The sequence below is a fragment of the Salvelinus alpinus genome, chromosome 23 (assembly GCF_045679555.1).
Source record: "Salvelinus alpinus chromosome 23, SLU_Salpinus.1, whole genome shotgun sequence".
In the NCBI taxonomy this organism is placed as follows: Eukaryota; Metazoa; Chordata; class Actinopteri; order Salmoniformes; family Salmonidae; genus Salvelinus; species Salvelinus alpinus.
The window spans coordinates 42,160,474-42,184,198 of record NC_092108.1 but is presented as its reverse complement, the minus strand read 5'-3'; the positions used below and the strand labels follow the sequence as shown (position 1 = coordinate 42,184,198).

At 43.9% G+C, this 23,725-nt stretch overlaps 1 protein-coding gene and 1 pseudogene across 2 annotated transcripts; both read left to right on the top strand.

The window, feature by feature from the left end:
- Positions 1 to 431: 431 nt before the first annotated feature.
- Positions 432 to 6,397, top strand: LOC139551053 (uncharacterized protein C1orf21 homolog). Of its 2 annotated transcripts, none has more exons than XM_071362403.1 (6): positions 432 to 599; positions 1,674 to 1,809; positions 4,311 to 4,393; positions 4,538 to 4,608; positions 4,752 to 4,812; positions 4,988 to 6,397. In XM_071362403.1, the coding sequence occupies exons 2-6, from the start codon at positions 1,719 to 1,721 to the stop codon at positions 5,024 to 5,026; spliced, it is 345 nt and encodes a 114-aa protein (XP_071218504.1). In that variant the 5' UTR covers positions 432 to 599; positions 1,674 to 1,718; the 3' UTR covers positions 5,027 to 6,397. The 2 variants fall into 2 exon arrangements, with proteins under 2 accessions (XP_071218504.1, XP_071218505.1); XM_071362404.1 differs by lacking the exon at positions 432 to 599 and adding an exon at positions 1,144 to 1,247.
- Positions 6,398 to 14,614: 8,217 nt separating this feature from the next.
- On the top strand, positions 14,615 to 23,304 carry LOC139551276 (procollagen galactosyltransferase 2-like; annotated as a pseudogene).
- The last annotated feature ends 421 nt before the right edge of the window (positions 23,305 to 23,725 follow it).

Below are 23,725 nucleotides of genomic sequence, written 5' to 3'. Positions count from 1 at the left end.
TCTCAGAACCTCCTGTAGTTCTTCTTCACTAAAATCTCTTGACACCCAAAACTACTCTGCTGCTGCTATTACCTCATCAATCTTCTGGGTTTTCCGTTCCATCTATGAGGTACAATTAATGACCATGGAGAATTTCCTCACTGCGTCAGCATAACACTTTCTGCACTGCTCGAAACCTGGCAACCTCAAACGGACTCTCTTGCACCGGACATTTCTGATACCCAGCATCCCCACAATTGACCCACAAAGCTCTTTCCACCGAAACGACACACAAGTCAGATGTTTTATGTGAATGTTCTTTCAGCCATAATATTAGAATATAGTTAAGTCTCATGAGACTCGATTACATTTTTTTTTTTTATGTTCTGGGTAATATCTGAAAATCATCAAGAAACTACAATTTGTGTCATCACTTTCACTAATTATTCTCCAGACCGGACCAGACAGTGAGCCAGGCAGATAGCATCTCGATTGCTAATGTCTGACGGTGTATTGAGAGATGCAGATGCTCTCCCCGATGCGGTTGCCTGTCGTTTGAAGCCGGTCGAAACTCCAAGAACCAATACAGGCAGAACCATGGACAGATCCTGTAAAAAATGGTAAATTTGCTCATGTTTGTACTTGGAATAACATTGGATATTTGTATTGGTCCAGTCGTTTTGTTTGTTTGTGGATGTTGCCTGGATCTTTGTATAGGGAATCGTTGTGCATTGAAACCGTGCTCTATTGCTCTATTGCACTATTGCATTTTCTTTTATTATAGTCAATAGCAAAAATTCAGCCGCCTTCAGTTTTTCGATGATATTCAAGTCAATATTGGTGCCGTTTTTTCAGTTTTCGGTTATGAAATGAAATAGCAATGGATGCTGCCAGCCGCCTGCCTATAAATAAAGCTCAATTGATAGCATCATCGATGCACTGAAATAGCATGATGATAACATAGCCTACATTTTCATATAGCTTTCTAATGTCATCGCACTAACTCAGTAGAATTCAGTAGAATATCGAAACGTGATGACAGTCCAATCGGTCAGCTGACACCGCAGCTGGACACAGCTCATCAGATCAGTGCGCTCAACCAGAGACCCGTCTGTCCAATAATAATCAGGTCGTTAGACCAGTCTCCATTCGAGGGCTTATCTATGAAAATGTATCTGCTGTTGACTAACAACCACAATGCCGCAATAGCACACACAGCAAGCTATTATTTGCATACTCTCTCGGTCTACCATGTCAAGACTTGGACGGTAAATTGATTGGGTCACGAACGCATAGTCTTAATTGTCACGTCCCCCCATTCACTGCTGCCCAACTATCTAACCGGTTCGCAGGAGATTATACGGTGCGTTGGCACCATTGGCATCGCGAGCGCCTTTGAATGGCCTATTGTGTGAGGTGCAGCTGGTACGATCGTGTGTTGTGATTGTAGATCTCAACTGCGCATCGCTAAACTAGGCAGGCTTAGTGAAAGGCCTTGGCCAGTGCGTTATTCTTAGATATTTATGATAAAAACATTTTTTTTTTTTATTAATCATGGTGGATCATTCATTTGGGTGGAATGCTTCTAGACGCGTTGCCACTGACACAAGGGCAGATACTTCCTCATCCTTAATATCCTTAAAATCTCCTTCTCCCTATCTAACCAATCTCTCTCCATCCCTTCCGTCCTCTAGGTCAGCCTGTGATGTGCGTGGGTGAGGAGGAAAGCGGGTAAGGAGATGGGCTGCACCTCGGCCAAGCAGGTGTCGGCAGTGCCAAGTGGTGAGGAGGGCCGCAGTAAAGCCTACAGCAATGGGGACCTTCTTTCCGGTCAGTACTGGGAACACATTCACCTGTACAGGCCTATTCTGGAGGGTTAATGAATGTTTTGAATGTTCAGACGTGCAGAACGTTCATATGGGACAATATTTTACTGTGTGGCTCAGTCGGTAGAGCATGGCGCTTACCATGCTAAGGGTTGTGGGTTCAATTCCTGATGGGGCCACCCGTACTTAAAATGTAGGCTTATGCACAGATGACTGTAAGTCACTTTGGATGAAAGTGTCGGCCAAATGGAATAAACAGATATGCTTGTGTGAAAAATAGAATGTTAGCTTCATTTGTTACATTTCGTACACATTTTGGGAATGTTTTGACATAAACTCAGCAACAACAAAAAAATGTCCCTTTTTCAGGAACCTGTCTTTGAAAGACCATTCATAAAAATCCAAATAACTTCACAGATCTTCATTGTAAAGGGTTTAAACACTGTTTCCCATGCTTGTTCAATGAACCATAAACAATTCATGAACATGCACCTGTGGAACGGTCGTTAAGACACTAACAGCTTACAGACGGTAGGCAATTAAGGTCACAATTATGAAAACTTAGGACACTAAAGAGGCCTTTCTACTGACTCTGAAAAACACCAAAAGAAAAATGCCCAGGGTCCCTTAGGCATGCTGCAAGGAGGCATGAGGACTGCAGATGTGGCCAGGGCAACAAATTGCAATGTCCGTACTGTGAGACGCCTAAGACAGCACTACAGGGAGACAGGACGGACAGCTGATTGTCCTCGCAGTGGCAGACCACGTGTAACAACACCTGCACAGGATCGGTACATCCGAACATCACACCTGCGGGATAGGTACAGGATGGCAACAACAACTGCCCGAGTTACACCAGGAACGCACAATTTTTCTTAGAAGGAATGAGCGTTACACCGAGGCCTGTACTCTAGAGCGAGATCGATTTGGAGGTGGAGGGTCCGTCATGGTCTGGAGTGGTGTGTCACAGCATCATGGGACTGAGCTTGTTGTCATTGCAGGCAATCTCAACGCTGTGCATTACAGGGAAGACATCCTCCTCCCTCATGTGGTACCCTTCCTGCAGGCTCATCCTGACATGACCCTCCAGCAATGCCACCAGCCATACTGCTCGTTCTGTGCGGGATATCCTGCAAGACAGGAATGTCAGTGTTCTGCCATGGCCAGCGAAGAACCTGGATCTCAATCTCATTGTGCACATCTGGGACCTGTTGGAACGGAGGGTGAGGGCTAGGGCCATTCCCCCCAGAAATGTCCGGGAACTTGCAGGTGCCTTGGTGGAAGAGTGGGGTAACATCTCACAGCAAGAACTGGCAAATCTGGTGCAGTCCATGAGGAGGAGATGCACTGCAGTACTTAATGCAGCTGGTGGCCACACCAGATACTGACTGTTACTTTTGATTTTGACCCCCCCCCCCCCCCTTTGTTCAGGGACACATTATTCCATTTCTATTAGTCACATGTCTGTGGAACTTGTTCAGTTTATGTCTCAGTTGTTGAATCTTGTTATGTTCATACAAATATTTACACATGTCAAGTTTGCTGAAAATAAACGCAGTTGACAGTGAGAGGACGTTTCTTTTTTTGCTGAGTTTACAACACACTGAGTACTAGCATACCTACCCACATGCTTTACTTAAATAGTGGCTGGTGGTGCTGCTAATGATAGTGCAGCAACAACAGGGAGTAATCCGAGAGGAGAGTCATACATCTAAACCATTCGGTCCCAAGCATGCTATCCACAGTTCCAAGACAGTTAACATGTAAGTGCTCATAACACAGTTACCAAGGTTATAGTCTTTACAATCAAATCAAATTTTATTTGTCACATGCGCTCAATACAACAGGTATCCACAACCTTACAGTGCAATGCTTACTTACAAGCCCCTAACCAACAATGCAGTTTTAAAAAATACAGATAAGAATAAGAAAAAAAAGTAACAAGTAATTAAAGAGTAGCAGTAAATAACAATAGCGAGACTATATAAAGGGGGTAACCGGTACAGAGTCAATAGGAGGGGGATTTTCTTTCAACTGTTAATTTGATAAAGTCATTATTTTTGTCAAGTATTGGACTGAAAGAACAATTGACCTGGATTCTACTGATTACTGCAGCTCCTCTCCTCATATCCGGATGAACAGTCGATTCCTGATCAATCTAATGGATCGGGAATATCATGAGTGGCTGCTCTAATTCCAGTCATGCTCTAATCCGAAGCATGGAGCTATCAAGTAAAAATGTATTGTCACAAGCACAAATAAGTTGATGTCGCTGGTAGTGTTAACAATCGCATAAGAACTATAGAGGTACTCACGTGTAGAAAAGTTAGAAAGTCTTTATTGCAACTTGGCTAATGCATGCCAACGTTAATAAGACCCACCCGTTCTCATCTACACTGCGTTTAGCTTCTGCATCAGGAGTCGGACTGAAAGGGATGTGTTCATTTGTAGTACTAGCGCCAAATCCTCCTATATAGCTCACTGTTTTTTTGTGTTTTTTTACAGACGAGTACAAAAAAGGAGTGGAAAAGGTCAAATATATCAATGGAGAAGAGGACAGACTGAACACCTGCAACCAGGACAGCACGGTGAGAACTGCCAGAATTTATTTTTTATGAAGCCTCAAAAAGTTAGTAAGGGAAGTTAGTCAAGGGTAAACCTCTACACCTACATACTGTACACTTACAAACTTATTCTGCCAGTGATGTATGATGGCCCCCTGTGTGTTTCAGGAGAAAACTGCCCTGCTCACTAGGGTCCAACGCACAGATGACACAGGATCAAATGGCAATGGGAAGACACAGTGAGTTGAACTAACTATTTTTGTTGTCATCGTGACACAAATTAATTCAGTGTTTGTTGTCCCTTTCCATCCCTGAACTAACAGAGTTTAAATGCAACTGACCATAACCCTTTAGTGTGAATGACTCATTTCTTTCTCCGCAGTATCCATTCTTCAGAGAGCCAGCAAGAGTTCTTCAGGATGCTGGATGAGAAGATAGAAAAGGTGAGGAGAGAGAGCCTGGTTCCAGATCTGTTAACTTTGGCATGACAATGACCTTAGGGGTTGGCAAGAGAGCCAAACTGATCTGGGGCAGATCTGAAATCATGTGTGTGTGTGTGTGTGTGTGGGGGGGGGGCAGTGTCTGGGGACAACTCCATCTTCTGCTTTGCTTTTTCAGGGGCAGGACTACTGCTCAGAGGAAGAGGATATGACATAGCACTGAGGTCCGCTATCTGCTCCCCTGAGAGGAAGGATTTATCCAATGGAGGCTGGTGTCATTTCAGCCATTACGATGAGCCATTCCATTCCAGCCATTACAATGAGCCCATCCTCCAATTTCCCCCTCCACTGGATTTTTCCAATGGCATGGACAGACTGTACCACATATACCTTACCCAATGACCCCTCCTCCTTTTGGACTGGCCCATTTCGTGGATGGAGTGGGAGACACGTTGACCCTCAAGCACCTTTGCTTACCACACTGTCTATATCTACAACCGTCTCCCCGTAACAGATGTTTGAGTCCATTGCGACAATGTTTTCCCCCCCAAAGGAGCAATGTTACAAGTCATGGCTGGGACTACTTCCATGCACCAGGCGTATAATTTTGAACAACTCTCCAAGTCTGTCGCCATGGTTACCCTGCACACTAAGTACAGCAGCTGCTCTAGACTCTGTGACTGTGGTCCGTTAAAAGACACTGGACTTCCAGTCATTTTGAACCCATGGATTGACTAAAGCCACGACCAATAACCATGATGGTATCGGTCTCAAAGAACATTTGTCAATCCTTATCTGATTCTGATTGGATTATGAACAGTGGAGGTAATGGAGAGCGGAGGGAAATGAATCTGGGAATTATTCCAGGGGTCGTATTCATTAGGCACCAAATGGAAGAAAACGTCCTGAAACAGGGAGGGCCTTCGAATAAGAAGCGGCACTTGACATTTTCCATAGCAAAATGTTTTTTCTACAGTGTTCCCTAATGAATGCGATCCAGGTGGCTGAAACGTTGAGCATTGCAGATAGAAACACGAATACAGCTGCTGATGATCCTTATCATTGCATTATATCATTATCTCTATGTAGTGTATATCTATCTGCAACATTCAAAGCGGGCCACCCCAATGAACACACCCTTGGAGGGGAAACCGGGGTTACTTACTTCCTGCATTCCAAGACACTTTTTGAATCTTCTTTTCTACAGTATGTTCATATGCGATTCATAGTCTATCTATGTCTTCTTACTTCACCATGTAGGGTATAATTTTTTAATTTTAATGCTCAGGGTTGAAGTGTTCTAGTCATTGTCTTTTGTAGGAGAGCCTACCTCTTCATTAGGCTTTGTTCTACCGTTTGTGTACACACACACGGTTATTTCCCTAGCACCCTACTGTCACTATCTGTTCTTCTTACCTGTTAATAAGACCACCTCAGTGTTACATCTACAGGCAGTATACTGTATTAGGAGCAAAGATCATGCAACGGTCTTTGCATTTGTTGTCATGGTCATTTTTGTGTGCTTGTTTTTCATGTTCAAATGTTTTTAATTTTTTATTATAGTCAAATAAAAAAAACAAGAAATGTTTTCAGGTCACCGTAATATAATTTGTCCAACAGAATGGTTGCACATACAGTTCTTGTGGTGTTACTATTACCTAATGATGACCAGGCACAGCCACGTTTTTTGTTACTATAGTCTTTATCTGTCAATGTCAAATGATGGCGTAGCAATGATATAAATGAAGCATCCACGGTAGGTTTAATGCTGCCCTCTACAGTTTAAAAATGGGAAGTAAATGGGTAGCGAGACGTCACACAACAAAACGTCGTGTTACAGTTATTATAGCTAGTCTCTCACAGTGGACTGTACAAGTTCTGAGTGGTGCCATTTGGTAGTGGCCTACTGCAGTCTGCTACATTAACCTGTTGCTTAATGGAGGTACTGTATGGACATTTAATTCAATTCCAGACAACTTTATGAATCCTCTCAGGGGTAATGTCCAACTGCATTTCACAGTGTCTTTGATGATCGATTGTCTGTCAATTGTCAGAGAAGTTAAAACACAAACCCTCAGGCCCACAGAGACTGTAGCACCCTGTGAAGGCGGTTATGACCGTCTTAAAATTTCCGTCATATTTCAGATTTTCGCAGCCTCAGTGTCTGTTATATTTTATGTAGGCTTTTTTTAAATTAAATTTTTTTATTGAACCTTTATTTAACTAGGTAAGTCAGTTAAGAACAAATTCTTATTTACAACGACGGCCTACCAAAGAGCAAAAGGCCTCCTGCGGGGATGGGAAATAAATAAAAATGTAGGACAAAACACACATCGCGACAAGAGAGACAACACAACACTACATAAAGAGAGACCTAAGACGACAACATAGCATGGCAGCAACACATGACAACATAGCATGGTAGCAAAACAATATGACAACAACATGGTAGCAACACAACATTGCAGGAGCACAACATGGTACAAAGATTATTGGGCACAGACAACAGCACAAAGGGAAAGAAGGTAGAGACAACAATACATCACCCAAAGCAACCACAATTGTCAGTAAGAGTGTCCATGATTGAGTCTTTGAATGAAGAGATTGAGATTGAGTTTGTTGCAGCTCTTTCTAGTCGCTAGCTGCAGCGAACTGAAAAGACGAGCGACGCAGGGATGTGTGCGCTTTGGGGACCTTTAACAGAATGTGATGGGCATACAGAGATGACCAGTTTACAGAAGAGTATAGAGTGTAGTGATGTGATGTGTCCTATAAGGAGCATTGGTGGCAAATCTGATGGCCCGAATGGTAAAGAACATCTAGCCGCTCGAGAGCACCCTTACCTGCCGATCTATAAATTATGGCTCCGTAATCTTGCATGGGTAGGATGGTCATCTGAATCAGGGTTAGTTTGGCAGCTGGGGTGAAAGAGGAGCAATTATGATAGAGGAAACCAAGTCTAGATTTAACTTTAGCCTGCAGCTTTGATATGTGCTGAGCGAAGGACAGTGTACCGTCGAGCCATACTCCCAAGTACTTGTATGAGGTGACTACCTCAAGCTTTAAACCCTCAGAGGTAGTAGTCACAACTGTGGGGGGAGGGGCGTTCTTACCAAACCACATGACCTTTGTTTTGGAGGTGTTCAGAACAAGGTTAAGGGCAGAGAAAGCTTGTTGGACACTAGGAAAGCTTTGTTGTAGAGCATTTAACACAAAATCCGGGGAGGGGCCAGCTGAGTATAAGACTATCATCTGCATATAAATGGATGAGAGAGCTTCCTACTGCCTGAGCTATGTTGTTGATGTAAAGGTCTGGTAGGCTAGCTGTTGACCCTATCAAAGTTGCTATGCCCTGGTTCCCAAAAACAGTTCAGGTAGGAAGCAATGAAAGCTAGGCTAGGGAGGCCCTCCCTGACAAATTTGAGGTAGGGAAAACACTGGCAAATTCTCAACAATAATCTCCCAGGTGCACTTTGGTTCATCATTACGAGACCACAACAGCCTGCCAGTCAGTCTGTGGTTCACTTCTGGTCACTGCAGTGTTCATTACCAGACCATAGCCGTCTACTAACGGTCCCTGTCTCCTGTGGTTCATTGCGGAATGAATAATGAGAACGCAGCGGTCACTTCCATAGTCACTTTGGTTCTCCTGCGGTTCACTCCTGCTGGCGTCTCTTGCGGTGCTGCCGGCGGCCCTGGTCCTGGATGCCCACGGTTAGTACAGGGGTCAGCAGGCCGTCACACATCCTCTGGTACACCAGGCTGGAGTCAGGTGCCACCACACACAGCAGCATGGTCGACCCTCTGACCAGCACTGACCGCATATTAGGAGAGGGAGGAGAAGAGGTCAGAGATGGACCAAATTATGAAGAAAATACACTGTAGGTACACTCCAGTTTCAGTTCGCCTACATCCTTTGGGGGTGCGGTCATTATCCGCGGGTGTTCCGCAAGTGTTGCCAATTTTGCCATTCTCGGTATAGTATTGCATCAGTCTTATGTTGTCTTCTTGTACACATTCATTCCTTTAAACCTTCCCTGCATTTAGAGGTCTTATAACGGGGTGGTTATTCAATAAAAACACCCAGTCTTATTTCACCATCTGTGGCTCAGGCCTCTGTGTTCAGGTAGTGGGGGCACCGTCTGGGATTTTCCATCCTTCTCCCTTCCCTCCGGCAACACCAGTCGCAGCTCAGAGCACCCCACACAACTCACGTCTTTACACTGACGCAGTATAGTGAAAAGGACAGAGATGATTCGCCGGTTAACTAATGTGGGCACAGTCACGGGGCATGAGTCACGGGCACTAGGTACCCTGGCTAATAACAGGTTGACATTTTATATAGCCTCGGTTTATCTAACGGATATCATCGGTAGAACTCACCTGAGAGGTCTACAGGGTTTTGATGATGCAGAACACTGTTAGTTGATCGTGGATCCAATTCATGATCGACTCACCTTTAGTTCAGCAAGATCCAGGTGCACCAAGAAAGCTGCATGCACTTGAGCACTGTTTCCAACATCCAGGATGATCAGATGCTGGTACTAAAAACATGAGCATGACTGTAGAAGTTTAAGACGTTAGCTAGTACTGCATCAGTTATTGTTGTTGCTGATGCCATGTTACTAGCAAACATTGGCTAGGACATGACGTTTGTTGATGGCATTTGGCACTTACCATTTGGATGCTGTAAAACACAGTTAGGGGGAAGTGGTTCCTCAATCACACTCCGACATTAATTCCTCGTCTACGTTTTGTTAACTATATTTTGTAAATCACTTTACACCCCTATCACATCAAATGTGATGCTGATGACAACAATGTGTGAATGATGTGAAAGTGCTCACTCGGAATGGTCATTGCTGTCTGGGTTCCTTGGCACGTCCCTTGGAAGTCCCAATGATCCCAGATAGCACGGACCCACTCGGAAAGCTGCGCTATTGCAATGTATTAAGGTTCCAGGTGAAAAATTGTTGGAGGTGTTATAAATCCCGGGGCACTTCTAACTCCCTTTATTTAGCTAAATATGTGTTTTTTTTGTTTTAACTAAGATATACTGTGTAAAGAAAATAATTAAACTACAAAAGCAAATATTTGATTAGGTGTGAAACTTCAGTAAACTGTGCTAGTGTGGACCACCTCCATCAATCATGGGCCTGGTCTGCAGCACCAGACAGGCAGGTGCTTCTCATAGCTCTTCTCTTGAGTTCAATTTGTGCGTTGGAAGACTCACTTCTTACTGAAAACCCGCAATGCTATTATACTTGCCAATCGTGTTTATTGCAGTTAGTGTGCTCACTCTTATTAGATAGTAAGTACTTACGGTTTCAGTGAAAAACAAAGCACATTTGCAAGGATGACAACTTTAATTAACTTTCTTTCTCAATGCTCAAAACACTTTCTGATAGTGTCAACTGAAAAACGTACAGACAAATATTACGGTTAGCCCATAACAGTAAATGTAACACTTAAAAGGCATTTGGCACATCACAACAAACAAAAACACAGCCAACAATTACCTGGGACAAATTGTTCATAATTTAACATGTTAGATATCATAGCTATTTCCACTCAAAATCCACATCGACGGCGCTGTAGTGGAGCGGGTTGAGAGCTTCAAGTTCCTAGCTTCCACATCATGAGAACTTAACATGCTCCACACACAACTGCATAGTCGTGAAGAGGGCACACGACAACGCCTCTTCCCCCTCAGGAGGCTGAAAAGGTTTGTCATGGGCCCTCAGATCCTCAGGAAGTTCTACAGCTGCATCACTGAGAGCATCTTGACTGGCTGCATCACTGCTTGGTATGGCAACTGCACCGTCATCGACCGCAAGGTGCTACAGAGGGTGATACGGACGGCCCAGTACATATCAGGAAGTGTCAGAGGAAGGCCCGAAGAATTGCCAAATATGTCAGCCACCCAAGTCATAAACTGTTCTCTCTGCTACCATCAGGCAAGTGGTCCCAGAGCATAGGGTCTAGGACCAACAGTCTACGAGACAGCTTTCATCCCTAAACCATAAGACTGCTGAATAGCTAATCAAGTGGCTACCCGGATTATCTGCATTGTCTCTATTTTGCACTGACTCCATGCACACTCACGAGACTCTACCCACACACACTTACACTAAACATCTCACACTTATACACACACGCATACTGATGACAAACACACACACTCACTTTCACATATTTATACGTACACTCATTATATACGCTCCTGCTACTTTGTTTTTTGCTTTTTTACTCTTATTATTATCTATCCCGATCGTCACTTTATCTCTGCCTACATATCAACCTCATACCCCTGCACATTGATATGGTACTGGTACTCCCTTCGGAAAGTATTCAGACCCCTTGACTTTTTCCACATTTTGTTACGAAACAGCCTTATTCTAAAATTGATTCAATAGTTTTTTCCCCCTCATCAATCTCCACACAATAATAACAGTTTTTTAGAAATGTTTGCTAATTTATAGAAATAAAAATCAGAAATATTACATATAAGTATAATATAAGTATTCGGACCCTTTACTCATTACTTTGTTGAAGCACCTTTGGCAGCGATTACAGCTTCGATTACAGCTTCTACACACCTGTATGTGGGGAGTTTCTCCCCTTCTTCTCTGCAGATCTTCTCAAGCTCTGTCAGCTATTTTCAGGTCTCTCCAGAGATGTTCGATCAGGTTTAAGTCCGGGCTCTGGCTGGGCACCTCAAGGACATTTAGAGACTTGTTCCGAAGCCACTCCTGCGTTGTCTTGGCTGTGTGATTAGGGTCATTATCCTGTTGGAAGGTGAACCTTCGCCCCAGTCTGATGTCCAGAGAGCTCTGGAGCAGGTTTTCATCAAGGATTTCTCTGTACTTTGCTCAGTTCATCTTTGCCTTGATCCTGACTAGTCTCCCAATCCCTGCCGCTGAAAAACATCCCCACAGCATGATTCTGCCACCACCATGCTTCACCGTAGGGATGGTGCTAGGTTTCCTCCAGACGTGACGCTTGGCATTCAGGCCAAAAAGTTCAATCTTGGTTTCATCAAACCAGATAATCTTGTTTCTCATGGTCTGAGAATCTTTAGGTGCCTTTTGGCAATCTCCAAGCAGGCGGTCATGTGCCTTTTACTGAGGAGTGCCTTCCGTCTGGCCACTCTGCCATAAAGACCTGATTGGTGGAGTGCTGCAGAGATGGTTGTCTTTCTGGAAGGTTCTCCCATCGCCACAGAAGAACTCTAGAGCTCTGTCAGAGTGACCATCGTGTTCTTGGTCACCTCCCTGACCAAGGCCCTTCTCCCCCGATTGCTCAGTTTGACCGGGCAGACAGCTCTAGGAAGAGTCTTGGTGGTTCCAAACTTCATCCATTTAAGAATGATGGAGGTCACTGTGTTCTTGGGGACCTTCAATACTGCAGAAAGTCTTTGGTGCCCTTCCCCAGATCTGTGCCTCGACACTCGCTCTACGAACAATTGCTTCGACCTCATGCCTTGGTTTTAGCTCTGACATGCACTGTCAACTGTGGGACCTTATATAGACAGGTGTGTGCCTTTCCAAAATCATGTCCAATCAATTGACTTTACCACAGGTGGACTCCAATCAAGTTGTAGGAACATCTCAAGGATGATCAATGGAAACAGGATGCACCTGAGCTCAATTTCGAGTCTCATAGCAAAGGGTCTGAATACTTATATAAATAAGTTATTTCTGTTTTTAAGTTTTAATAAATGTGCAAAAATGTCTAAAAACCTGTTTTCGCTTTATCATTATGGGGTATTGTGTGTAGATTGCTGAGGATTAAAAAAAAATCCATATTAGAATAAGGCTGTAATGTAACAAAGGCACCGTATAGCTTTTCTGGTGTATTTTATTCCTCTTGTGTTTTTTATTTATTTTTTACTCTGCATCGTTGGGAAAGAGCTTGTAAGTGAGCATTTGACAGTAAAGTCTACTCCTGTTGTAGGTTTAGCGCCTGTGACAAATAGGCCTACAATTTGATTAGATTCTCTCTTTAGATATAATTTGTATTTTAATTTTCTCAGCTGACATTCAATTGTTCTCCGTACCCTATTTGAAAGTACATTTTCAGGGGGTTACAAGTAAACAACTATTTCGGTGAAAAGTTGCTGTCCTAGTTGTGTTTGTAGAGTTATGGACTGTTCATATCTTGAGAGTTCTGTACTCAAATGATTACATCCTGATTGTGACAGTCATACGAATAATATCACAATGTTCTATTTCATTCTGTGAAAAGGATTCTGTGGCGACATCCTATAAAGGTTTCATTAATTCCTTCATTCCCTCATTCCTTTATTCATTGTCATCCAGGTGTGAGCTCAACAAAGTTAGACAAATGCATTATTGTGATGCGTAATTGTTTATGTAGGCTATGAGGAGTCATATGCCTACATTGGTCGCCAGACACTGCAAAGAAAACCTCCAGAAAACATAAATAATTAAAATATTTGGGCGGATGAATAGTCGGCTTACCAAGTGGTTAACCGGTTCCCCTCACATTTGTGGCTGCTTAGCTTGATGTATTGCCATCTCTACCTTCTTGTCCTTTGTGCTGTTGTCTGTGCCCAATAATGTTTGTACCATGTTTTGTGCTGCTACCATGTTGTTGTCATGTGTTGCTGCCTTGCTAGATTGTTGTCTTAGGTCTCTCTTTATGTAGTGTTGTGTTGTCTCTCTTGTCGTGAAGTGTGTTTTGTCCTATATTTATATCTATTTTTTTATTTTATTTTTAATCCCAGCCCCCGTCCCCGCAGGATGTCTTTTGCCACAAACGCGTCTGGCAGCATTCATTTATTCTCAGGTGCAGTGTTCAGGTGAGAGATAGAGCACATGGATAACGTCTCACTGTAAACTCACCGTAAGGCATTTTTAACTCAATGTTGACGTCAATGAAACTAGATGAGAAGTCACACCAACTAAATGTTTTATAAAATAGGATAACAAATTCACTTTTTTCCCAGCATGCTCTACTGCAGGTAGATTTTTGGGGAATTGTTTTTAATATTTGTGATTTTGCATTGAGTGATTGATTGAATTAATGTTATGCTACACAAAGATAAAAAACGAATCTGAACTAATCCAATCATAAAATTTTTGCACCGGTTACTGAAATGGTTATACCAGTTTAAACAGCTTAGGTAATTTCCTCACACTGTTCCTAACCCTGGCAGTCATTATGAATGCAGGTTGCCGGGGAATACACATTTCAACAGTAGGATAGCCTAATGTTGGCTAGATTTCAAAAGTAATTACATGTCACTTTGCAAGCCAGCATAATGTGATTTACAGTTAGGGTTGTGAAATTCTGGCAAGTTTTCCAGAAATGCTGATTGGAAGATAACTGGGGGGAAAAAAGGGAATTTTGCAACCCTACTTGCAGGCCTGATGTGGCCTGTAAACTATGAGTTTGAGGCCACTGTATAAGGCCTTATATGTAATGGTTCAGCTGAAATTATAATATTCATCTCGGAACTCACTTGGTGTAGGCCACAGGACTGACAATGAAGGACTTCAACAGCCACCTGTCACTAACAAATACAGTCATGTGTGGTAACTCTACAATTCAAGGTCTATTCAATGCTGGTCTGACCAATCGGAATCCATGCTTCAAGATTGTTTTGATCACGCGGACTGGGATATGTTCCGGGTTGACTCAGATAATAACATTGAGTTCATCAGGAAGTGTATAGGGGATGTTGTTCCCACTGTGACTATTAAAACCTACCCAAACTAGAAACCGTGGATAGATGGAAGCATTCGCGCTAAACTGAAAGCGCAAACTACTACATTTAACCATGGCAAGGTGACTGGGAATATGGTCGAATACAAACAGTGTAGTTATTCCCTCTGTAAGGCTGTCAAACAGGCAAAATGTCAGTACAGACACAAAGTGGAGTCGCAATTCAACAGACACAAGACATATGTGGCAGGGTCTACAAACAACCACGAGGGAAAACCAGCCACGTCGCGGACACCTGACGTCTTGCTCCCGGACAAGCTAAACACCTTTTTCGCCCTCTTTGAGGATAACGCAGTGCCATCAACGTGGCCTGCTCCCAAGGACTGTGGGCTCTCATTCTCCGTCGCCGACGTGAGTAAGACATTTAAACGTGTTAACCCACGCAAGGCTGCCGGCCCAGACGACATCCCTAGCCGCGTCCCCAGAGCATGCGCAGACCAGCTGGCTGGAGTGTTTACGGATATATTCAATCTCTCCCTATCGCAGTCTGCTGTCCCCACATGCTTCAAGATGTCCACCATTGTTCATGTACCCAAGAAAGCAAAGGTAACGGAACTAAATGACTATCGTCCCGTAGCACTCACTTCTGTCATCATGAAGTGCTTTGAGAGGCTAGTTAAACGATCATATCACCTCTACCTTAACTGACACCCTAGACCCACTTCAATTTGCTTACCGCCCCAATAGATACACAGACGATGCAATCGCTATTGCACTGTACACTGCTCTATCCCATCTTGACAAGAGGAATAACTACGTCAGAATGCTGTTCAATGACTATAGCTCAGCCTTCAACACCATAGAACCCTCCAAGCTCATCATCAAGCTCGGGGCCCTGGGTCTGAACCCCGCCCTGTTCAACTGGGTCCTGGACTTCCTGACGACCCGCCCCCAGATGGTGAAGTTGGGAAACAACACCTCCACTTCACTGATCCACAAGGGCGCGTGGTCAGCCCCCATCCGGTACTCCCTGTTCACCCATGACTGCGTGGCCACACACACCTCCAACTCAATTATCAAGTTTGCAGACAATATAACCATAGTAGGCCTGATTACCAATCAGGCCTACTACCAATCAGGCCTACTACTAATTACAATGACGAGACAGCCTACAGGGAGGAGATGAGGGCCCTGGCAAAGTGGTGCCAGGAAAATAACCTCTCCCTCAACGTCAAGTAAACAAAGGAGCTGATCGTGGACTTCAGGAAAAAGCAGAGAGAGCACACCCCTATCCACATTGACGGGACCACAGTGGAGAAGGTGGAAATCTTCAAGTTCCTCTGTGTACACATCCCTGACAATCTGAAATGGTCCACCCACACAGACAGTGTGGTGAAGAAGGCACAACAGTGCCTATTCAACCTCAGGAGGCTGAAGAAATTTGGCTTGGCACCTAAGACCCTCACATACTTTTACATATGCACAATTGAGAACATCCTGTCGGGCTGTATCACTGCCTGGTACGGCAACTGCACCGCCCGCAACCGCAGGGCTCTCCAGAGGGTGGTGCGGTCTGCCCAACGCATCACCGGGGGCACACTGCCTGCCCTCCAGGACACCACAGCACCGATGTCACAGGAAGACCAAAAATATCATCAAGGACGTCAACCACCCGAGCACGACCTGTTCACCCCGCTATCATCCAGAAGGTGAGGTCAGTACAGGTGCATCAAAGCTGGGACCGAGAGAATGAAAAACAGCTTCTATCGCAAGGCCATCAGACTGTTAAATAGCCATCACTAGCCGGCTACCACCCGGTTACTCAACCCTGCACCTTAGAGGCTGCTGCCCTGTATACATAGACATGGAATCACTGGTCACATTAGTTTTTTACAATCTCTTTTTTTACAATCTTTTTACAAACACACTAAAAGTGGTACTTGAGGCACTCAGTGAAACCATTAACTCATGTACCTAAATTCAGACCAAGTCTGCAAAACTGCAAGCACATTATCTGCTTTACACTCAGTTTGCAAATTGTGAAACACTAAATACAGCTCTATATTAGACACATCATTCAAAACTAACACGTCTCGTGCTTCATTTGGAAACCACTGCCATTCCATATGCCACACTGATTTACTGATTACCTACGCCCAGTGTTCACGTGTGAAAACACTTATAGTGTCACACCCTGATCTGTTTCACCTGTCTTTGTGATTGTCTCCACCCACCGCCAGGTGTCTCCCATCTTCCCCATTATATTTATACCGGTGTTCTCTGTTTGACTGTTGCCAGTTTGTCTTGTTTGTCAAGTCAACCAGCAGTTTTGTGTCAGCACCTGCTTTTCCCCAGTCTCTCTTTTCTTGTCCTCCTGGTTTTGACCCTTGCCTGTCCTGACACTGACCACTCTGCCTGCCTGCTGTCGTTTACCTTTGCCCCATCTCTTGATTACTGACATGAGCCTGCCTGCTGTCCTGTACCTTTGCACCTGTTGCTGTAATAAACATTGTTACTTCAACACAGTCTGCATCTGACCTTATTTTATCTTTTTTTTGGCCCACTACTGGCCCCCTTCTCGGGAAGACAACTTTATGGTTTGTTGCCATCCGAATGTTAATTCAATCTGAAGCATTGCACTTGTCTGTCTGTCTTGTCTGGCTGTCTGGCTCTGTTAGTGTCAAGATGAGTAAGGGTATTGTTAGAGGGCAGAGAAACAGATGGAGCGATTTGATGATTTGCCTTCTGCCATGTTGCTTCACACCAGCACTCCCTTGGCACTGTCCCTCAGTGTTATGTGACCGTATGGCTAGCTCTTCTGTCCTTTCCCAATTTCATTTTTGCTGGTTTGTTTGCCACTTCAGTGTGATTTGCATTCAGTTTTCTATCTATGACATTAATATTCAATTCAATTAGCGAGTGTGTCTTTTTTTCAACAATGTTTGTAACGCATGATAATTTATACAATTAATGCTAATTAAATGTGTTTCCTTTTTGATTCATTGTATTACATCATGTTCTTTCATGTGTGTTCAGTGCCCACCATTGTATTTGAAGACTTGAAGTATGCAAATGACCGGGGAGGATATTATTGAAGTTTTTTTCATTTCAAGGGCTACATAAAATGTCATAGTGGGGCCTGATTTGGCCTTTGGGCCACTACTTAATGCTCAATTTAGTCTACTGCGTCTCTGCTTGCCCTCTCAGGGTTACTACAAGTGCACCCCAGAGTACATCCCCATCAGAAACTGGAAGAACCAGGGCTGCTTCGGTGTTCCCATGGTGCACTCTACCTTCCTGGTGGTCTTGAGGCGGGGTGCCGCCCGGGCGCTGGCCTTGCACCCTCCACACCACGATTACACCTTTCCCCTGGATGACATCATGGTCTTCGCCTTCTCTGCGCGGTGGGCAGGTCAGACATGGAGTCGTAATGAATTGTGTTTAAATGCACCGTTCATTTCTGCATATTGAATTGGGGTCAGATCTGGGTTTAAATAGCATTTCTTTCTGGTGCAATATTCACAATAGAATAGTCCCAAAAGTGCAAACCCCACCTACAGTATCTGCCATTCCAGGCAGACTCAATCAAACATGCAATACATGTAACGTGTATGTGTCTAATGTATTATGTTATATCATGACCCTGTGATTCCGTGCAGATGTACATATGCAACAGAGAGCACTATGGGTATTTGCCTCTGCCCCCGAAACAACAGCAAGGTCAGGAGGAGGAGGTGGAGAGATTTAGCCACACCATGACTGAGGCTCTGAGTGAGACGAATCCTTTCTTACATTTCTGCACAAATCTTGGAATGACATTAATGCATGATTTCCACGAACGTTCGAGCAAGGTCTGAGCATTCTGATTTAGTTTAGGATATTCTCTCTCTCTCTCTCTCACACACACACCCCCTCACTATCTTTAAATATATCCCTCCACGCTTGCCTTCTACTTCCTTTAGTGCTTTCCCCACACCTACAGACCAGTACCTGTGAAGCTGTTAGACTCCCCTCACTTTAACAGCCTTGTCAGAATGCCCACTCCTCTGTTATAGCTCACTATCTATCTCTTTCTCTCCTTCATCACGATCCCTCTCTTGAGAGAATCCCCAAAATGGTCGTTAACGAGAGACTGAGGAATTCCTTTGGAAATCATAGATAGCCAATGTCTTAACACAGTGTGATCTGCTTTTATTTAATAATAAGAGTCTAATACAGATATTTTTCTGCAGTCGATTGTCAAATCAAATTCAAATCAAATGTATTTATAAAGCCATTTTTACATCAGCAGATGTCACAAAGTGGCTATACAGAAACCCAGCCTAAAACCCCAAACAGCAAGCAATGCAGATGTAGAAGCACGGTGGCTAGGGAAAACTCACTAGAAAGGCAGGAGCCTAGGAAGAAACCTAGAAAGGAACCAGGCAATGAGAGGTGGCCAGTCCTCTTCTGGCTGTGCCAGGTAGTGATTATAAGAGTACATGGCTATATTGTTTTTCATGATGTTCAAAATTTAAAATATGACCAGCAGGGTTGAATAATAATCACAGTGGTTGTAGAGGGTGCAACAGGTCAGTACCTCCGGAGTAAATGTCAGTTGACATTTCATAGCCGAGCATTCAAAGGTTGATCATGAAGCCGTACAAATACATGCACCATACACTTAAACCTGGAAAAGATTGGATTTGATGAGGTTCTGAGAATGCCCTTACAGTACATCCACTGTATAGTGTGTCTTTAGTCATCCACTGTTATTCATTTCATACAAATCATGAGAAAGGGGATAAAGGATGGAACTGTCTATTCTCCCCTCCTTCATTCTATATCTTTTGGATTCATCCGAAGTAGCGCTTTGAGCGGCGGGATCGAATGCTGAGCACCCTCTCCGTTCTGGGCATCCATATTACACTGACAGAGGTGGTGGATGGCAAGTACGACACCACAACCAAAAAGCACATTACGTAACGCCTGCACCTGTTACTTCTGAAGAGAATAAAAGACATTGCCTGCTATCCATACTGAATCCTCACTCCACTCCACTATTGCTCCAATTAGTGAAGCATGGGATTCATAAAAACCGTGAAACTTCGATTATTATCTATATCATAATCTTCCTTTGATCTTTTCTTCGAACGTTTGTGCTACATTTTGTCTGATAAAAAACAGGTGCCAATGCTGCACAGGTGCAAACCTGAAGTAAATCTAGCACTAAGCATCTGGGCTGGGTTTGAACATTTGGAATGATGTTAACTAATCTTTTATCTTCCTCTCTTTTGTTCGGAGCTCTGGACACCTCCCAGCTGCAGGCAATGGGCATAGACATGTTGCCTGAGTACAAAGACGCGTATTCGGGGCGTGTCCTGACTCGGATGCTTCCTCAGTCACTACAACATCTGGAAACAGGTGCAAATCTAGTCCATACATGCAAATTGATTCTATACACCTGCAAAACATTGCATAAAAATCCTAATAAACATTGATAGCTGCTACTTTTATTGATTGTGTTAAGGATCTGTAACAGTGCTCAAACTACTTTACTACAACTAGTTTGTTACTTGATAAATGGAGAGATACAGGATACACTACATGACCAAAGGTATGTGGACACCTGCTCGTCGAACATCTCATTACAAAATCATGAGCATTAATATGGAGTTGGTCCCCCCTTTGCTGCTATAACAGCCTCCATTCTTTTGGGAATGCTTTCCACTAACAGCCTCCATTCGTTTTGGAATGCTTTCCACAGCCACAAGAGCATTGGTGAGGTCGGGCACTGATATTGGGCGATTAGGCCTGGCTCACAGTCGGCTTTCCAATTCATCCCAAAGGTGTTCAATGGGGTTGAGGTCAGGGCTCTGTGCAGGCCAGTCAAGTTCTTCCACACTAATCTCAACAAACCATTTCTGTATGGACCTCGCTTTGTGCACGGGGGCATTGTCACGCTGAAACAGGAAAGGGCCTTCCCCAAACTGTTGTCACAAAGTTGGAAGCACGGAATCGTCTAGAATGTCATTGTATGCTGTAGCATTAAGATTGTCCTTTACTGGAACTAAGGGGCCTAGCCCGAACTATGAAAAACAGCCCCAGACCATTATTCCTCCTTCACCAAACTTTACAGTTGGCACTATGCATTAGGGGAGGTAGTGTTCTCCTGCCATCTGACAAATTCAGATTCGTCCGTCGGACTGCCAGATGGTGAAGCGTGATTAATCACTCCAGAGAACACATTTCCACCAGCAGACGCTTGGCATTGTGCATGGTTATCTTAGGCTTGTGTGCGGCTGCTCGGCCATGGAAACCCATTTCATGAAGCTCCCAACAAACAGTTATTGTGCTGACGTTGCTTCCAGAGGCAGTTTGAAATTCGGTAGTGAGTGTTTCAACCGAAGACAGACGATTTTTAAGCGCCACGCACTGCAGCACTTGGCGGTCCCATTCTGTGGTCTACCACTTCGTGTCTGAGCCGTTGTTGCTCCAAGACGCTTCCACTTCACAATAGCAGCACTTACAGTTGACTGGGACAGCTCTAGCAGGGCAGAAATTTGATGAACTGACTTGTTGGAAAGGTGGCATCCTATGACGGTGCAATGATGAAAGTCACTTAGCTCTTCAGTAAAGCCATTCTACTGTCAATGTTTTCCTATGGAGATTGCATAACTGTGTGCTTGATTTTATACACCTGTCAGCAATGGGTATGGCTGAAATAGCCGAATCCACTAATTTGAAGGGGTGTCCACATACGTGTGTATATATAGTGTAGAAGGCGATGTAAATTGTTTTAATGTATCAAGCATTTGGAGATTCGAACCCTGGCTCAGTGGCCGTCCTGTGGTGAATGTCACCCTCTAGGTTTTGAAACAGGGACTGCAGCATATGCTGGTGCTGGAATACGCGGTTCCGCAGCAGACTGGTGACCATCATGGAGAATGTGGACCAAGAGGGACTGGATTGGGATCTGATGTGAGAGCTGATTGGCTGCACACACACACGCGAACACACCCAGATAGACAGACAGCGCAGCTCAATAGGCTAAAATGGCTTATTTTTCTAGGAATACTTAATAAAACGAATGGAACAAGGTTGAAGCTTCTCCCTCTCTACCTCAGCTACAGTTAATTCGGAAAGTATTCTGACCCCTTCCCTTTTTCCACATTTTGTAACGTTACAGCCTTATTCTAAAATGTATTCAATTCTAATTGTTTTCTCACCAATCTACACACAATACCCCATGATGACAAAGCAAAAAAGTTTTTTTTATTTTTTTTATTGTTGCAAATTTATACAAAAACCCCTCTGTAAATATCTCATTAACATAAGTATTCAGACCCTTTACTCAGTACTTTGTTAAAGCACCTTTGGCAACGATTACAGCCTCGATCCTACTTGGGTATGACGCTACAAGCTTGGCACAACTGTATTTGGCTAGTTTCTCCCATTCTTCTCTTCAGATCCTCTCAAGCTCTGTCAGTTGGTTGGGGAATGTCGCTGCATAGCTATTTTCAGGTCTCCAGAGATGTTCGATCGGGTTCAAGTCCGGGCTCTGGCTGGGCCACTCAAGGACATTCAGAGGAGTCTGAATACTTTCCGAATGCACTGTATGTGGGGCGTAAGCGGCTAAAGGTGAAGCAGCCAAAGCGCTGGGTGGAGGGGGTCTGTAACATGGTACACCCTGTTTACTCCCACTGGATCCTGGTCTACACCCTGTCCCTGCAGAGGGGCAAGAGCCTCCTGGGGGCCCTTTTGCAAGATGCTGCCTGTGGACGAAAACCCGCCTTTCATGTTCAATAAGCACCCAAGGTGAGTTCCAGTGGTTGGACAAAGTATATTTTCATACAGGCTTTTGCTTTTTTAACTGCAGTGTTCACTCTTTTTCACACTATCTTTCTCCAGCAAGCACCTTATTTAGCAAGTACATGCTTGTTGAGTGACATTTGCCCGTGTAAACCCTGTGTTTGCTGATCTTAAAGGAAAACTTCACTCAACAACTATCTTTTGGCATTTTTTTCATTAGTCTACTGTTGCTACTGTCCCAAAATGTATTGCATGTCAGTAGTCAAGTTTTCAAGATATTGGACTATCAAGATGCAAAGTGTCACCTGCCACATCATCATGGTGATGCATTTTGTGACTGTATCAACAGTGGACGAATTATATAAATACCAAAAGATAGTTTTTGAGTGGATTTTTCCTTTAAGAGACCAGATAGTGACCAAAACGGTGCAAACAATATGGTGATGGTTCCAGGTGAAGGGGCCTTGTGGAGCAAGGGGAAGGGGTTGTTTTCAGACCGGGCATGTCTGAAAACAACTGTCCTTGCCCTCAGAGAGGAGTAGAGGGACGTCCTATGCCCCCAGGCATCGCCAAAGAAGGAGGCATGCCTCCACCCTTGCCCGCCAGCATACACAGAGATTAACTCTATCCATCAGCCAGCTCTGTCTCTCTGTCGAACCGTCTGGTTTCACAGCGCCTCAAAAATGGAACTTGAATGGGAGTCTATGGCAGGAGCTGCAAAAACAGCCGCCGGTTTTAGTTTTTTCTGATTGCTTAGGCACTATCTTTGAAACTATAGGCAATTTTTTCAAAACTCAACACACTAACCACAAAACCTTACACCAAACCAGCAAAACATTATACAAGCAAACAATTCTTGCAAAACTCTTCAAACTCTTTTAGAAAATTGTGTTTCTGCCTCAATACAGTACACACAAATCATAATTTGTATAAGCACACAAAGCACCAACTAGGCACTGATAGTATAAATGAAAAACACTTGTGGCTTTTGATTTTTCTGTGTGCAGGGCATAGCAGTTTGCAATAAAGGTATCCAAATGTGTAAAGTATGGATGTGTATTCCGAACATAACACACTATCAATACAAATAGGGGGCAAAAGTATATATATTTTTTCTCTCCAAATGTTCTAACACTCCTCAAAGAACAAAAGCGCAGTAGAAGAAAACAAAAACATTTGTGCTAGAAAAAAAAGAACAGAAACAAAATGGCCTTCTTTGTGGTTCTGACCATAAGACTTCATCCACATCACATGCGATGTTGTCTTGAGCTAGGCAGCGTGGAAAGTATCGCCTGGAGTGTCGTGCAGTGTTGTATGGGCTTAGGATTGCATGATGGTGAAGGACGCCGTTTTGACTAACACATTGTTATGTTGCCACCACGTTGTCCCGGGACATTGATGATGGCACGGTGTCCGATGAAGTTTCTGCCGCAGC